Consider the following 17684-nt stretch of genomic DNA (forward strand, 5'->3'; position numbering starts at 1 on the left):
TTTACAGACAAGTCCAAACTTTATTTAAAACTACCATTTTGAACAGTTTTAAAGTTACCAAACAAGTCACAATAAAAAATAAAAAATTAAGACAGAAAAAGAACAGTGCAGCAAAACTGAATAGAAGTGGATTCAGTTCCAGCTGTTTAAACTGCCACAGGCAGAAGATCACATACCTATCCTAAGAGGCAGCGTGTTAAAAATTTTACATTTTTATACACTTCCAGAATTCTGGGAAATTAGTGCTGATCTTCCATATGCATCTGTATACATAGAGTTTATATAAATGCAGACATCTTCGAGTTATTCTTATGCATTTTGAGCTCCAAAAGTTTCTGTAAAATAAGAATAAAATCATTGCCTTTCATCTACAATGCATTACTGTACACTCCACTGGAGAATTACGAGTCTAACAATGAAATAGAAGTCTTTGATACTGTAATTTTGTCACAATAGTATAGAAAATAAAAACATTTTCTCTGACCTGCATTATCATTAAGCTTTGTATCTGCATTAAAAAAATGTCACGAAAGTGAAAAATTTTATTGCTGTCATACACACTGGAACTTTTTCTTACCACATGGTATCCTTTATATGAAAAAATAATTTCTTCCCCCCGAGGAGATGTTTTACTATTCTGAAAATCTCTTGAATGTTTCTATCACAAAAACACTGAGCAGTCTGTCACGAAATTATACTAAGTGCTATTATACCAGATAACAGCAATTATCATTTACAGTATCATTAAACCCAAGCTTGTGTAACAAGAAACAAAAATACTGTTCCATTTGAATAAGTTTCAAAATCATTACGTTGTGACATGCACATTAAGTATGTTAATTTTTATGACTTTATCAGCCACAGAATCTCAAAAAGAATATAGAAGTGAGATGGATAGCAAGATAAAATCTCTTCATATCAATACAACATTTTCAAATGAATAATAACAAACCCCAGTATTTCTACAGCATTGCAGTAACTGCTAGCTTCAATCAGCATTATTTAAATTCTAGCATTCCAGAGTGTTTTCCCAGTATGTGTGCAGAATATAGAAAATAATTACCAGGTTCTTTCAACGTTTGGGCATCTCCTACTAATTCTTGATCCTGAGCTCCACTTCCATCCAGTAATTCATCAGACAAACTCTTGGTTTGGGCCTCTGCTTCCATTTTCTTCATTAAATCTGCCTTTGTAACAAAAAAAAGCAAATCTCAAAATCCTGGATAATTCTCAGTGCTGCCTGGGTAACACAGACATATAGGGTATGCACTTCTAAACAACAATCCCATAATAATAGCAAAATACCTCTGAATACACAGCAAGTTTGAGGGGCAAGTCTTCAACTTTCACAAAGTCGTCCTCATCAGATTTTTGACTTACATTTCCAGAACCAGGTTCCTGTTAATATAAATTGTGGTATTTCAGAAACGTTATTTTGTTTTCTTTTCACTGCAAAACTAATAAAGTACATAAAAAAAAAAAAAAACCCAACATGCATATTAAATCTGCAGAAGGAAACTACACAAGACTGCAAGCCAGAAATAAAAATAAAACAGAAAAAAAGCTTATCCTTTCTCTTGAATGTATCTAAACTGAATTATACACACATATTCATTCACTAGCACAGGTGACTCTGTATCAGGGCTGCCAGCCATGGAGCTTTCAGAGCTTCCTCCACCAGATTTGTTCTCTGCACACGTGGCATCTGGGGTTTGAGTTTCAGTCACTGCTAAAGATGAGCTGGATCCCTCTGTTTTCACAGTGGCTGTTACAAAGGACTCCGGGGTATTGACTGTTAAAGCTGATGTGTTCTCCACGACACTGAGGTAATGAGGCACAACTGTAGCCACATCTTGGTCACCTAAAACCACAGAATTACATTTTAACTAGGCAGAGACAGTAAAATACTCAGAACATACAAAAATGCCAGACTATTATTATTCTTTTAAAAATTATGATGCAAAGCTACAGCTGAGCAATGAAAGTGAATTATAGTCTCTCTGACCAACACAAAGCTGACTGAAGTAAAACATCAGTTACTTGTACCCTTACACACTTAAGCACAAGCAATTTATCACAGCAGAGTATGTGACTTGAGTACTTCTGACTCTATAAAGTTCTTAAAAAAACCACAAAAAACAACTTCCAGATCTAAGTGACCTACTATGAAGTATTTATTCTAGGTATGAGGGGATACAATACAGAACAGTAAATTCCTTAATATTTTGCCACTCTAATATTGATTTTTAGTCTACAAAAAAAGGCCAAGAACAAAAGTAGTGTTTGCAACAGAAAAACACAGGGAAGGTGGTAGTAACAACAGTTACACTAGAAATAACAGTCATACAACCCAGTAACGCTTCTTCTGATGGAAAATCATTTCATTGCTCTTAATCAGTTACAACATTACTCACAGAAAAAAAACCTCTAAAATATAAAGTAATTTCAATAATAATAATAGTAATAATGGTAGTAGCAGAAAAAACAAGTACAAGACAAATCTAAACAATAAAACACTATAACACATTTATTCTGATACAGTTGTGTCCCAAGAGCTGCAACAATCAGCTAAAATTCTTGCTCATGTCAAGCATAAAAACCACATCTACTTAAGTAAGATTTTTCCATGTTTCCTCCTTAAAAGGTTTATTGTGTCAATATCAACACAGGTAAAACCAGACAACTGATACAGTTCCATGAAAAAGATGGTAAATCTGATCATCTTTCTCCTAATTACACCTATCTCATTATCCAAGACAATTCTCACCATATGCAAGCTCATGTGGAACTGTCAGTGTCTCAATCACTGCATGCAGGGCTTACCTTTAACATTAACAGATTCTTGTTCTGAGGCCAACATCTCACTGCTTTTTGCCTTGCTCAATTCTTGGTTTGAAGTCTATTGGGGAAGGTATAAATGAGTTAGAACAAAATTCTACTGATCAGCCTTATAGCTTATTGGCAAATTTACTAACTAGAAACACACTGCAATTTGCTCCATGAGTTTGTCTTTTCACTAGTTTGAAATAAAGACAGCAAGTTCCTATTTGCCACCTAGTCAGCAACAGTTTACACAAAACCATCAACACTGAGAGGCATGTTTTATCTGAATGTTTTCTTTTTGCTACAGTACTTCCCAGGCAAACTCTTTGGTTCCACTTAAAAAGATCTACTGTTTTAGCCTTTAAAGTAAAATGTTTCAATTATATCCTTGCCGAATATAAGTACCTGCTGATCTAACCAAAGTTTCAACAGATTGTCAGTCTTATTTAATATGTAAAGAACTGACTATTCTCCAAAACCGGGTCATACATATTTAAATGTTTTTAGGAAAACTAACAGTGAAGTGACAATCACACCCAATAACACCTCACCATTGTTCCAGAAATAATTATCACAGAAGGGAGGAAAGACAAACCAAAAACATGACAGAATACCAGAGTGAATTACTCCCAATTAGAACTTAATCTCAGCAAACACAGAGAAAAAAACTACTTAAAGGTTTACAATTATGCTTTATTTTGAAGTTGAACTTATCACTTGCAGCTTAACATTTTTTCCTCTCATAGCAGATGTCAACATCAGTTTTGTCTCTGTCCATCTATCCCCTCTGGCATCAGCTGTAATAAACTCAAGTGAGGAATGATACATTTTGCATGTGGCAGCTACTGGTATCATACAGTTTATTGTATTATTCTTTCAATAGTACAAAAAACAGTGCAACAAGAAAAAACGAGGTCCATATAAATGTACTGAAAAGCTGTGCACAGGTTTGTTCTGCTTTTACAATTTTGATGGTACCTGCTCATTTTCAGTTGTTTCACTGCTGGCTTGTAATGATGTTTGCACATCAACAGGTCCTTCCTCAAATTCTATTTCTTCATCTTCATTCTCATCTTCTCCACTGCCATAGTTAGTTAGAGCCTGGGTTTCTGCTTTTGATAAACCTAAAAGCAAATCAATGTAAATTGACCTGTGAATTGCCACATCCTCTTGGGAAATTTAATGGAATGAATGTTTTACTTCAAAACATTCTTTAAGATTAAGATACAGTAATGACTTAACTTTCAAAGATCTGTATGTTTCACATCAGCTATATTATGAACAAACACCCCTATGTTGGTGTGACATGTCAAAGTTATTAAACAAGTTGGTGCAAAAAATGTAAATGGTAAAGGAATCCAAGCCAGTCTTGGTGTAAGACAAAAAACAGGACAAAAGAAAAATATTCAAATTTTACTTAAAAGTAAAAGCACATTTTAAAAAGCCACATTATTTAAATGAAAAATGTATGAAATTTGCACAGCCTTCACATCATTCAGGCTAAAGGCTGGGAAACTGAGTTAAGCTGAGACAGGATATTTAACTTAATGAATCTGTTTCTAATATATTTTTACAGATCTACTGATTATGAAAAAAATCAGCTCCTCTAATTGGAATATTTAACCCTTGACATAACACTAGGAAATACAAACTGCAAAACCTTCACTGAAAAGGACTAACTATAAAATCTGTGAGAGAAGGTGTTACACAGCACTACTTCATGCAAATCCTGTTGTAAAATTAACTGGTCAAAACTATAGTGGAAGCACAGAATACTGAACTATGTAAAAATGCCTTACTTATTGCCACTGGACCACTTTCACTTTCCTCATCTTCCTCTTGATCAGATGCATCAGATCTGGTGTTTTCAGGCACTCCATTACCAGCACAAACTGCTGAGTCTGGTACTTGTTTAGCAGTTTCAGTCTCATCCTTGTCCTAGGAAAACATGGAATACTGTGTAATTTCATGTTTGTCTAGAAATTGCACTAAGGTTTCTGCATAAAGGAGCTGTTTCTCAAAAGTTAAAAATTACCTACTAAAAATCTGTTAAAGTAATCTTTAGGGGCCTTGAATACAGCAGAACAATACTCCTAAAAGAGAGCATCAGAACCTCCTGAAGAGATCATGGCACTGCTCAGACACAGCTTTCAAGGACCTCCTAACTACTGAGTATGTCATTATCTGAAAAGGTTCACACTGATCAGCATGCTAGGTTAAAAAAAATCCTGTAAATTAGATTTGTAATTATCAAGAAAACACACACTTGCATCATTACCTTCCAACAACTTCCCTGCTCCCCCTAAATGAGGGGTAAAAATATTCCTAACTGCAGCTTCTTATTTCTTTAGCACTATCTTCTCATCAGTCTCTCAGCTGAATAATTTGCAAAATATGCTGAATGAGAAAATTCTGCTCTTCCTGTATGAACCTCAATAAAGCCCTGAGTTTGGTTCTAAATCTTGAAAGGACTCTTCTACACTACAGCAACCACACCCAGTGATGTACATCTTTCTACTTTTACCTCCAAAGCAGGGTGACAGAAACTCTAAGCCCTAGAAGAAAGCACTGACTCCACTCCTACACCTATGCCCATTTAGGAAAGCAGTTCACATTCTACTTGGTGTATATATTTGTGTCATTCCCTTGGCTGGAGAAAGCCAAACATTGCAGCAGACCATTTAAAACTTCATACAGATTTCCCCAACGGTATCAGTGATTTTCAAAAGAAACTTAAAAAGAACAGAGACAAATTCTGAGCACTAGCATTTCACACTCTGAGCACAGCCAGGCTTGGACTCTGAAACCTCAAATATCATGTGTCCCAGTTCACAACATCTATCTTCTCATCAAGATGGAAAGTAAATCAACTTATTTCGTACCATTACAAAAGGAAATGTAAACTGCTAAGAATAGTTAAGTGGTCCTTAGAAATGGAAATTATAATTTACTTCGTTACTTTGATAAAATCAATCACTGAAAATGACAGAAAGGAGATTAATAAATTTCTAAAGGCTGGAAAATGGGCTGCTTAGAGATACTTGATTCTATGACAACAACATTAAGACTAAGTGACCTTTGAAATTATCTGAGGAATAAAGAGAGTTGAAAGGCATACACATACTTTGTCCTCATCGACATCTTCAACAGAAGAACAAACATCCACCTGGAGACCTTTTTTTGCCTAGAAGAAACACAGAATGTCTTCAGTTCTACTGAAATAACTTGGAAATACTGAATCAAACTATGGCTTCATGAAAGCCAGGCTGAAATGCTAATCTTACTAAGAATTGTTATCTCAAAACAGCAAGAAGCCACAGTTACTTTTGTACACACAGATGGTCTTCAAAATTTCAGAGTTGCTAAGCATTGAAATAATCTGTGCTAACCCTTCTTATTTAAACAATTATGTTTATATTGGGCTAATCCCACAGTCTGTGGTTGAATCATATCCAGCATACAGAATTAGATACACCATGCCAGGGGGTTGAAACTAGGGGATCTTTAAGCTCCTTTCCAACCCAAACCACTTCATGATTTAACTCTGATCAACACAGAGCTGTGTTTTCAGCAGTTACTTTACTGGACTCGAGAGAGGCAGCAAACTGAGCAAGACCAAATAGTCTGCATCAGGATTCCAGAGCTGAGGGCTGAGAAAAACCAGAGAGAGATAATTGTGCAGGTCTGTACAAAGTAACCAGGACCTACCACTTCTGGCTCATCTCTGGCTTTGTTGAACCTGAACCCCTGCCACAGCAATGAGGCAAACATTGCTCTTAACCCCAATTCTGTCTTCCAGGAGAGAAGAAATGCTGAAGCTAAGCTGGCTCCATGCTTTCTCACAGCAGGTACAAACCAGCTCCTTATGTAACAAAGGCCCAACAGGCAACTTCAGATAAAATAGGAAGTCATGTATAAATCTTTCTGGATTCAGAGTGTTCCTTTGGGCTCTTTACAAGGCCCTCCACAGTGTCCTTCATACCAGCCATGCTATTGGTATATCTAAATTATGCTGAAATATTGTTGGTGGTACATCTAAAAATACTTGTAGGACTTCATAAGAGAATCAAAAAGTATCTTCTGATGACATTTAAAAATGAATTAAGGGTTTGCTTCGGTATTTGTGTTTCTAGAAGAAAACTGAAAAGATACTGAAATCATGAATACATGATCTGGTTTATTGTTTGTTTTGTGAACAAATTGTGTAACTTTAAAAAAAAAGCAGCTATGTTCCAATTAAAAGCAATACTAAAACGAATAATGTAAATGGTGTGAAACCTAGTCAAAGCTTGCTTTTTAGAGCAAGAATATGTCCTACACTCTCAAATATTTCTGAAAAGTTTATACAGATTTTACACAGCAATTCCAGAAACTGATTTTTTTCTGCGTATGTCAACATGACAACTCCAGAGGATTTACTCCAGATGCTTTACTAAGCTACAGCAAGGAGACCAGCAGGCAAACTAAAGAGAGAATGAACTGGGACCTCGAGTGTGTCAAAATACTTAGCTGGGTGTAGAGGGACTGTGCATAACTTTGCCCTGGCACAGGGATAGAGTAAAACCTCTTCACAGTAGATAGTAATGGGGCTGTTTTCAATCTGTGCTGAACACAGGGCTGATAGCACAGGGATCTTTTCATTACCACCAAGCAGCATTCCGTAGAGTCAGGACCTTTTCTGCTCCTCACCCCACCCCAAAAGCAAGAGGTCTCACAGTCCACAGCTCCTGGGAGAGGACACAGCCAGGGAAGATGTTCCTCACTAACCCAGGGGATGTTCTACACCACATGGCACCAGCATATACAGCTGGGCAAAGAGAAAGGGAGGGAGATCCAAAGTGATGCTGTTTGACTTCCCAAATCACCTTTACACGTGCTGGAACCTCTGCAAGAGGTGGCTGAACACCTGCCTATGGGAAGTGGTGAATGAGGTCCTTGTTTTGCTCTGCTGATGCAAGTGTCCTCATCTCAACCCAGGAGCTTTTTCCATTTACCCTTCTGACTGTCTCCCCATCCCACAGAGGGGACTGAGCAGCTGTGAGTGGCTCAGCTGCCTGCTGGGGTGAAACCACTCAATGGCCCCCGGTGTTAAAACTATTACAACACTTGTTTATTCCTTCCTGTGTTCACAAATAACCATTAGAACATTTCCTCTGAACTAAGAACTAAGTCTATACAATGAGATATCTGTAACACAGGACTTGTCCTTACTGAGGAAACCAGCTCACACTCCTACACAAGCAATACTGTGATTCCACAGCACAGGTAGAATAAATAAATAAACATATATGAGGTATAAAATAAGGTAATCGAACTAGTCAAGAAATACAATCTCAAAAAAGCTACTTTTTTTCAAAAATAAAATAAAACAAACCTCTTTAGCATAAGACTGCACTCCTTCAGTAGTTTCTACTTTTCGTTTACATCTCTGCTTTACAGAAATACTGTTGTTGTCCAAGTCTTGCATGAGTTTAAAAAAGGCTAATTCATTGAATAACACTTCAGAGATCTCCACAAGAAGATCCTCTCCACAATCTTTTAATTTTCTACCAGCAAATTTCGCCAGTGAATCCTGTGAAGAGAAATAATTCTTCAGTTTCTGAAACAGGCTTTCAAGCTTTGAAGACTAAGTAGTTTTCATATTTCCAGTAACTCAAAATCAGTTATGTATACATTAGCTCATATTTCTAAAAAAAGTTTTAGTGTCTTAAACAGATTTTACACGGAATTTCTAGTCACACAACACAGAATTCAATATGCTCATGACTTAAACTCCAAGCTGGTAGAAAAAAAATAATAATGAGAAAGTGCAAACTACAGATTTTCAAGAATTTACACAAGATGTCCATGAAAAGCATCACTGGAGCTCTACTTGAAGACAGCCACAGGCCAGAGAGAGACCTCTCACTACCTGGCTGTGACAGAAAAGATGTTCTGTGTGCAGTAAAACATTAGTTTAGGGACAAAGGTAATACCTCATCACCATATCAAAGATTGAGGACAGCAGCACCATTCAAGGTGTAAAATACAACTTCAGAGAAGCTGATTTATCTGCTGCTCATTAGCCAACTTGGCGTTGCAAAACAGCACTGAAAAACTACTAACCTGAAGTATACTGCCAAGCTGCTTATGAAAGAACTTCACAAATTCTTTACTTTCATCGTTTTGTTGCGTAAGAGTCAAGACCATACGTCTCACTGCCGTCAGTAATTGAGAGGAGCACACTTCATCCATGTGTTCCTAACAAATATCACAGAATGAGCTTTGTTACCACATCAAAAGAGAAATAAAAGCCAGCAACCCAAATATAGAAATTAGTTTATAAAAAAAAAACCCACCTGTCCACTGAAGGAACAGCACACCACAAAAAAGTCCTTATCAACCTCACAAACACCATACTTCATGAATGATTGATTGGCCACAAGATATAAAGATTTATCTCAGTTTTCCAGTACAGGAGTACTTGGCATCTTATAAATAAATGTTTGGCCAAACTAAGAAGCCTCATATATTGTAGCTGTGTACACATATTTAGTGTACACAAGTGTATTAAAGTATCTATTAAGATATCTACTGTTACACCACAGCCTTAAAATTGCAAATAAAAAAAACAAGACTTCAGGCACTGACTCTGGCATGTCAACAATATACAGTTTTTAAACTTTGCATCATCCAAATACCTTATTAGTCAAATCTAAGTTTATACACTGTGCATACTAAAAAAGGGAACAGGGAGATGCCTGAAGCATCTTAAAACTCAATCTTCTCTGCTCTCCAATCTTGCAAAGGAGGAACTGTGATTACTTCTCCTTTAAAGAATAACATTTCTTCTCTGTAATCACAGAAGTCAAAAAGCTCTCAACAACTTTTAAAGTGATTGTAAACAGGAGAAAATAATGCTAAAAATCAACTATTTAGAGGTATTCTTCTAAAATACCCTATTACTGCATATGTAACAGTTTTAATTAGTGAACTCAGTTCTGTCTGCTAAAAGGCACCAAATATCTCAGAACATTCTCAAACATTCCAATATTGAATTTTGCCAGCTCCGAAGCAAGCAACCTGTATTCTTTTTGATGTCAAGTCCACCTGCCCTATGAAATCTAGAACCATCACCATTTATTTCTCCTAGTAAAAACTACAAAGAATCTTTCTGTGGGAACATCTAATTTTTTCTTCATCTTCAGCAGAGTCTGCAACTGAACACATTCATTGGCACCTGTTTCTAAGAGGCAAGCTTTAGATTTTAAATAACATTCTTCTGTGCAATTATACGAGTGCTTTTTGTTATTCTTCTAACTCCCAGCAGATTATAAAGCCCCCTTACCTTCAGAAAGGGAATGACCTCTTTCATAATGGCTTTAATCTGCCGGTCAAGCTGCTGAGTGTCTATACGAGGACATGGAACTGCAGAAACGTCACCCGGCTGTGGCACAGACTGACATTCACCAGTACCCACACCTCGTGTTAATAAAAAAAATAAAATTGAAAAGCAGTAAATTTAGTACATCCAGTATTGCTACTAAAGAAATACCACTTTCAAAAACTTCTTTTCCATTTTAAAAAATAAATCTTATTTTCTTTAAATGTTCTTTCAAACTTTGCTAAGTTTTCAGTACAAATAAAGAAGAAAGAAATTTAGCTTGACAGTTATTATTTCTAAAGCTAAGCAAAATATATGTATATATGCATACCTTCTAATTTAGCAGTAGAAGCACCCTGAAAATTACTACAGCAGCCCTCAGAGCCAAGGGTACTTTCAGCTTCAACTTTCATACGCTCATATTCCCTCATCCAAGACAAAGCTTTATCTAAGTGAATCACTGTGTTGCCTATATTTAGAATAAAAACACTTTTTAATCTAAATAAAAAAGCTTTCAATTGATAGACAAATAAACAATGATAAAAGCGACTTTAAGGCCCCAAGTTTTGAAATCTACATAAAACTAGTTATTTTATTACACACTTTGATAAACTCAGTGTTTCACAATTAGATAACTTAATTATGCTTTGCATAACAAAACGTGATTACACACTAAAAATAAAGTAACGGTGTATTAAAGTGCAGACAATTGCAGGCATTGCAGGAGGGAGGGAATAACACTAAGTCACATCATCCTCACCAAGGTCATCAGTGGCAAAGGGTTCAAAATTTGAAGAAGTAGACAAAGTACTCCCGTTGTCTGCATCAGGCCGTTCACGATCTTGACAGGCTTCTGCAGAAAAGTTCTTGCCAAAAGTTTCCTAAAACATAGCAGACAGCTGAATACAAAGAAGGAACACACCATACCCTCTAACAAGCCTGCAGCTTTTTCCAGTGACTTGCTGTGGTATGAGAATTTGTCACCAGACTGCCTGACTGGAGAACAACCCTACCTTCAGGATATAAATCCATCAGGTCAATCTACCACGCTTGCTTCAAGTACAAAACATGAGGTTTTTCTCTACAGAGGTATAAGTGGTTGTCAAATACAAAAAAGCAAAAATGTTTGGAGAATCATGTGAACAGTACTTGCCCTGACCTTACACAGAAGAGGGCTTTGGCTCTTTCTGAATATATCAGTTTCCAATCTACATCCCTTTCCACGTTGCATTCATCCCTGACACATCACTCATTTGCAGCACTGAGAATCCCACCATATTTTATCACTTTTGCATTGATTCCCTTGCCACTAGCTGCTTAGAAAAGTCTGTGGAAGTCGATACTAATTTTAACAAAATTCAGTCTCTAGTATATTTCAGTAGGCAAACACATGTGAGCAGAAATACAGGAAAAGCTGTCAGTAGCTTCTGAATTTGAAAACTTACATCATCTGTAGAGGCAAGGCTTTCACTAGGAGTGAGTTCTGAGTTTGATGCCACCCATGTTGCAGAATTCAGCGATTTTGCACATTTCCCTTTTTCATTTTTCTCAGATAAATGTCTGGTCACTATATCCTGGAAAAGATAATCTGCGCTGTAAAAAAAGACCTAAGGTTTGCTTGATTCATATAGAAAATCAAAAATTCTGTGCATACCTGTAAAGCATATAGAGCCCTTTGCCTCAGATAATCTGTATTTAGCAGTTGAAGCTCATGGAAAAGTTCAATAAGAAAGTGGGGACGAGACTCATTTTGAGAAATAAGAGTTGCCACTTCAGAATAAATTGTGTCTCGCAAAGCTTCAAACATAGAAAGATCACTACCAGTTTCTGTAGAAAAAAATAAAGGAACTTGTCAAGTCCTTGACAGGCATCCATTTAACAGACAACTGCCTATCAGGTATGCAAGTTACAGGTATACAAATTATGTCTCAAATTGCAGATTCCCTAACAGCTGCTTTCATAAAGCTTATTAATTTCCTGAAGGGCAAGCATTCTTAGATTATCCCTTATGCAATCTTTAATATATGAAATGCAATATAGAGAAATCATAGTTTTCTTTACATTTCTGAACAATACCTTTAGAAAGTATACTTCATAAAAGAGAGTATTACACACAGCACACTGATGCTTTCAGAATAGGTATTAAACACTGAAAATGGAGTTTTAAGAAAGACAGCGAAAGGTCTCAAGTTTATATAACACAAGCAGTCCACACTTTTGCAACACAAGCAGCATTAAGAAAGCTTTAGGCTGAACTCAAGAAAGCCTTTCCCAACATAAATACTACATTCTCATACATGTCTAGTATCACTCCCAAGCTCACAAAAAAACTCCTACCCTAAAACCCTATTACATATGCATGAGCAGACAATGTGTTCCCTACTAAATCTCCCATTCACTCGAAATTTAAAGATTATCCTTTCATCACAACAATCAAATTACTACATACATTATTGGAAAGTGCTGAATGGAAACACAGTTAAATTTGGAAAACTCAGTTTAACAGATGTTTAATTGTTAGTAGTCAAGTTAATGAAGTTATTAGCAATACAGAAAACATTACTGTGCAATTTGATTATCTACAAATAATAAGTTCATCAATTTTTTAAGCGCGGGCAAGCTTTTTCAATCTTTGAAAAGCTACTACAAATTGCATCCCTCCCCCACTACGAATATGTAATAGCAGCTTTTAAACACACTAAAAATGCCTACTGAAATTAATTTTTTGACGTGGTATCTACCTCTGTATTTTCTATTTGTATCCGTTACTGATCAAGAACACGGTAACCATGTTCTCCTCAACTGTAACTCAAAGCAGTTTGTAACACTGCATTTCAAGCAAGTTACACGCTTCGCTTGTCTTGGTTACAGAGAAGCTGCTGCAATAGCATTAATCTTGAACATCTGCTAAACAGTGAGTTACAGAACCAAAGGTAAGAAAAAAAAAAAAGTAACAGGATATCGTTGAAGCTAAGCAGTGAATGCATTACCTGGCGCTTCAATGCATGCATTTCTGTTAGACTGCTGCAGAATTCTCCTAGCATGCGCTGTAGGAAAGTGGGGATAGACAGTGATAAACACAAAAACGCGCACCAGAAATAAAGACAGGGTCTATACAAAACAGCAGCAGGAAGACTGCTCGGTTACCCAAACCACATCAAAGCTGCTTATTGTGAGAATGAGAACTTGAGCAGTGGAATTTATTATGGGCACTAATAAACAGCTTTTGGTGTGGACACGGCTACACTGGCAAAAAGCTTTACATTGTGCTACGACACTAAAATTTCTGCGTCTCTCAAACGAAACAGAAATACTGGCAGAACCAAAAAAGGCACAGGAGAAAATCTGTATGATCTAGGTACAAGGAAAGCAGTGCAGATGGCAAAAATGTAAGGGTTTATGTGATGTTATAAGACTGAAGTTGAATGATGGTTGATGGAGCTCATTTAAGCATGAAGAAGAAGAAGACATGTATGCAGTACAGGATGTAGTTTAAACACTACGCAAAGTTTAATCAGTCTTGCAGTTACTCTCCATAAAATCACCAAGAAATGGGTGAGATTGGCTACATTTTTGCTTGTTGTACTGTAACAGGTTTCTAAATTACTTTAATCAAGTACTTAATATACAGAAAACACCCAAAGGCAATTACTATCCAACTTTTTACAAATTCACATTTACAGCATCCTTAGAAATTAAAATGCAAAATCCACATGCTAAATATAGAGTCCTGCCTTCTTGTCAAAATGCACTGCATTTAAATAACACATTAGGAACTAATGTCCCTTACTCACTGAAGCTGACAAAATAATAGACATTTAGAAAAGAGTACCTGAGGACATTTCTGTAGATCTACTGTATTTAATTATTTTTTCCAATTGTTCCTGATTCCTTTTGCTGAACACCTTTGCATGAACCACGTCATCAGTGTGTCTGCTTTTATTGTTCCTGCAGGGTTCACACACACTAGAAGCACTTGCACTTTCATAACCTAATGGGAGGATATGGAAAGGAAGAAATAAAGAAACAGCTTACAAAAAGTTCTATTACTTTAAAAAATTTGTTCAAAGGCACTCTTAAAGATGCAAAATACTAATGATGTTTCCTAGACTAAAATCTTCCACTGTACCCTGAAGCCACACTAAATCCTCACCAACCCCAATAGTAATATAATATTTAGTACTGTGCCTCTCTTCTCAGAATTCTAATGAAGCATATTTTTCAGCAAATAATCTAGTTTGAACACGAAGACAATGAAAAAGATTCTCCTTGTTATTCCAAATCTGCACATATCTGCATCCATGATTCTCTTACATCACAGAATCTCAATTGGTTACTTATTTTCTATTTACTGAAATCCGAAAAAGCCTTATCCAGTTGTATTATATAAAATTAAGTCATTTCAATAACTTATTTTCATTGTTGTAGGAGAGTAACAAATAATAAATTTTAAATAATAAATCATTGTTATAGGACAGTAACAAATACTAAATTTTCATTTGTGGAGAGTAAACCCTCTGGAATGTAATGATTATAATCCAAGGCAAATTTGCCACAGCATCCCAGATGACTTTACAACCTACCAGTATTTTTAATTCTGCCTTTTAGCTGAGAAGAACTCTTCCTCTTATTCTTTGATTTGGGCGTTTTATCTTTTGATGCCAGGCTTGCTTGTGCCGATGCTTTTCTAGCTCTAAATGTCTTTGTCACAGTGGTTGGGTCTATGGGGTCAGGCATGCTACTGAAACTCTCCAGAGACTCTTCATCAAACTCTCTTCTCCGGCTCATATCACACTGATTTTTATGAGAAGCAACGTTTTGTAGTGAAACTGCAAAACCTGCTTTCAGTGCAGACTGGTCGTCTTTTTTCATCTCTTGGCTATCATCAAGCCAAGTTGATCTTTTCTCCATCTCCTCTTCATTCTGTCTATGATTCCTTCTGTCAGGAAAAAAAGACCCACAGACCAGCCTCAGCATACCAAAATCTAATGTCTCAGATAGAAAAGTCATGTATTATTACCAGGAAAACAGTTTATCTGTAATGCAAATTATCTGCCCTTGGTACTCAGACATCAAATAAAAAATTATTGAAAAATAAGTAATTCCAGAGAACTCTTCCAAATAGATAACAGAACTTCCCATCTATCACTGGTTTCAACATGAATATATTTATGCAACTACTGCTGTGCTCAAATAGCACTTACTATAGGTTAAAATGTTTCTTAAAGCAAGATTCAGTACAATCTACAGTAGCACAAAAATTAACCATTCACTGGAATTACATCCTGTAGTTATTCAAACATTGTAGTTTATTGTACATTGTAGTACAATTGTAGTTATTCAAACAACTCAGTTTCAAAACAATAAAAACGAAACCTTCCTCCACTTACAGAAAGTTACAAAACCACTCAGAGACTGCATCTGATTTTAAAATGTTCATTAAATGATACATTAATATATAGAAAAGCAGAACATTACTGAAGAAATGAAAAATATTAAACTAGAAGTTACAAAAGTACAGCTCATATTGTAATTTTGTGACAATAAATTTCCTTAATGAATGATGAATCCCTACAAGCCCCAAGAAAAGGGAGAAGAAATTATGAAAGGAGAACTGAACTTTGACATTAAATACCTTTGTTTTTCTGCTCCATTAGAGGAACTGCTTTCAAAGGGTTTGGGGAATGCCATATACTCAGTTTTCCCAGAAGTATTATGATCTAGAGGATGCTGTTGCTCCTGCTGCTCACTGCTGTGTGGAGAAGTGTTATGTGCAAGATCTCCAAAACCAGTCGGGAACACTGGATTACAGTTAATACCTACAAAGTCAACAAGAGAGTCAGAAGATCCTACCTCATTTATTTGGGCAGTAAAATTCAAATTTGAGACACACTGTGTGGCAGCATGAAATTATGAAGCAAAAATACACTGGGGAAGTAAGCATGAACTGTTCTCATCCTGAAAGCACTGCAAACAATCAGAATTTATCTTCAGTGCAGGTTTCTAACACCACTGGACACCACAATTCCATCAGTGGAGATGAAGGTCCTTCAAGAAACTCCAGTAAAGAGCTCCTTAAAGTGAAAGTGAAAATAACAATGCCAAAAAAAGGCAGAATTCTGTCTGCCTGAAGACCTTATCAGTAATTCAACCACCTTCAAATTGACAATTCCAATGGTTCAAGTACTTATAGAACTAAAGTCATAGATTCATAACAATTTTAACATCAGAATCTTTATGGAAGTGGCAAACTCAATGTAAGTATTCTTTTGGGCAGGTTCCATGTCATTTTAAAAATGTTCTCGAGCAGAAAAAAACTTTCCAATTTTAAAGTTCTAATCTAGGCCTATGCCTATTTCCTGATTTCCTAATAAGACTGCAATATATTAAGATAGTTTTGTTTACCTGGAATTATACAGTAAAATACCTACACTCTCTTCCTCCAAATTCAACAGCAAAAGGAGATTAGAAAAAGATATTAGGAATACTGTATCCAAGTCAACAGTTACTGTATAACTCTGATGGGAATAAAAATTGGTTAACATGCTCCATTTACAGGCATTTATAACAAACATGAGTGTCTGAAGTTCTAAGAAAACCAGAAATAATTACCAACATGGTTCACTTAGAACACAATTTTAACTATGAAATGATGAAAGCTATAAAAGCTTCAAACATTGTTTTTCATAATGCTGGATGAAGAACATTTGAAACCTTACATGGAGTGAATATTTTCAAGTAAAACTAACTTCAAACTGAGAGAATCTTGCTCTTCAAACTGAGTAAAAATATGCAATTATTTACCAATAAATAGTAAATTTCTTCTTAAGACCATCTCAATATAAAGGAAAAGTGACAGATTCATTAAATTCACGTTACAATTTCAATTAAATGAGAAAATGTCAATTTTTGAAATTCATGTTAATTCCCACACCTATAGGAATACTCACCTGGAGTAAAGGAAGAAAAATTAGTAAATCCTGGAACACCAAAGAGGTTCATAGGCTGTGGAGGGAAGTTGAATGGACAGAAAACAGGAGATGGAGGTGGTGGTGCACTACTGCCTCTCTCTTTTCTTGATGGTTTCTCTTGACACTGTTGTTCTTGTTGCTGCATAAGATCACTTAACATTTGCTTCAACCTTAAAAATAAGAAAAAATAACAACTTGGAGAAAAAAAAAGCATTATTATGGGAACATTGTAAAATTATACTCAAGTAATTTGAGCTTTTTATTATTTCACCTACACCATGAAATGTATGTAAAGAAGTGCTCTATTTGGGTAACAAAAAAAAAACCTCATGAAAAAAATTACTCATATTTAATCCTGAGTTGGTTTAAAATCAACTGCTCCATACTAGGGATCATGTATACACAGGTTAAACAACCTTGCAAGAACAAAAAAAAAAAATTGACTAGATACTAAATAAATAAGCAAGTTGAAAACTTCAACAGAAACAATCAAATATACAAAGTATTTACAGAACTGGTGTTAATGT

General features: G+C 35.8%; 1 protein-coding gene across 1 annotated transcript in view; it reads right to left on the bottom strand.

The window, feature by feature from the left end:
* Positions 1 to 17684, bottom strand: part of PCM1 (pericentriolar material 1) — a 39992-nt gene continuing 22308 nt past the window's right edge. Inside the window, exons 21-40 of the mRNA XM_066316923.1 lie at positions 17137 to 17327; positions 15822 to 16005; positions 14770 to 15125; positions 14019 to 14177; positions 13177 to 13233; positions 11841 to 12013; positions 11632 to 11760; positions 10947 to 11067; positions 10518 to 10655; positions 10151 to 10284; positions 8929 to 9063; positions 8198 to 8395; positions 5948 to 6007; positions 4623 to 4761; positions 3802 to 3947; positions 2824 to 2899; positions 1608 to 1861; positions 1306 to 1398; positions 1064 to 1187; positions 1 to 335 (exon numbers count right to left, since the gene is read on the bottom strand). Coding sequence (XP_066173020.1) covers positions 310 to 335; positions 1064 to 1187; positions 1306 to 1398; positions 1608 to 1861; positions 2824 to 2899; positions 3802 to 3947; positions 4623 to 4761; positions 5948 to 6007; positions 8198 to 8395; positions 8929 to 9063; positions 10151 to 10284; positions 10518 to 10655; positions 10947 to 11067; positions 11632 to 11760; positions 11841 to 12013; positions 13177 to 13233; positions 14019 to 14177; positions 14770 to 15125; positions 15822 to 16005; positions 17137 to 17327 — 2893 coding nt within the window. The 3' untranslated portion in view covers positions 1 to 309. The remainder of the gene's footprint in view (positions 336 to 1063; positions 1188 to 1305; positions 1399 to 1607; positions 1862 to 2823; positions 2900 to 3801; positions 3948 to 4622; positions 4762 to 5947; positions 6008 to 8197; positions 8396 to 8928; positions 9064 to 10150; positions 10285 to 10517; positions 10656 to 10946; positions 11068 to 11631; positions 11761 to 11840; positions 12014 to 13176; positions 13234 to 14018; positions 14178 to 14769; positions 15126 to 15821; positions 16006 to 17136; positions 17328 to 17684) is intronic.

This window comes from Sylvia atricapilla, chromosome 4 (genome assembly GCF_009819655.1).
Source record: "Sylvia atricapilla isolate bSylAtr1 chromosome 4, bSylAtr1.pri, whole genome shotgun sequence".
Lineage (NCBI taxonomy): Eukaryota > Metazoa > Chordata > Aves > Passeriformes > Sylviidae > Sylvia > Sylvia atricapilla.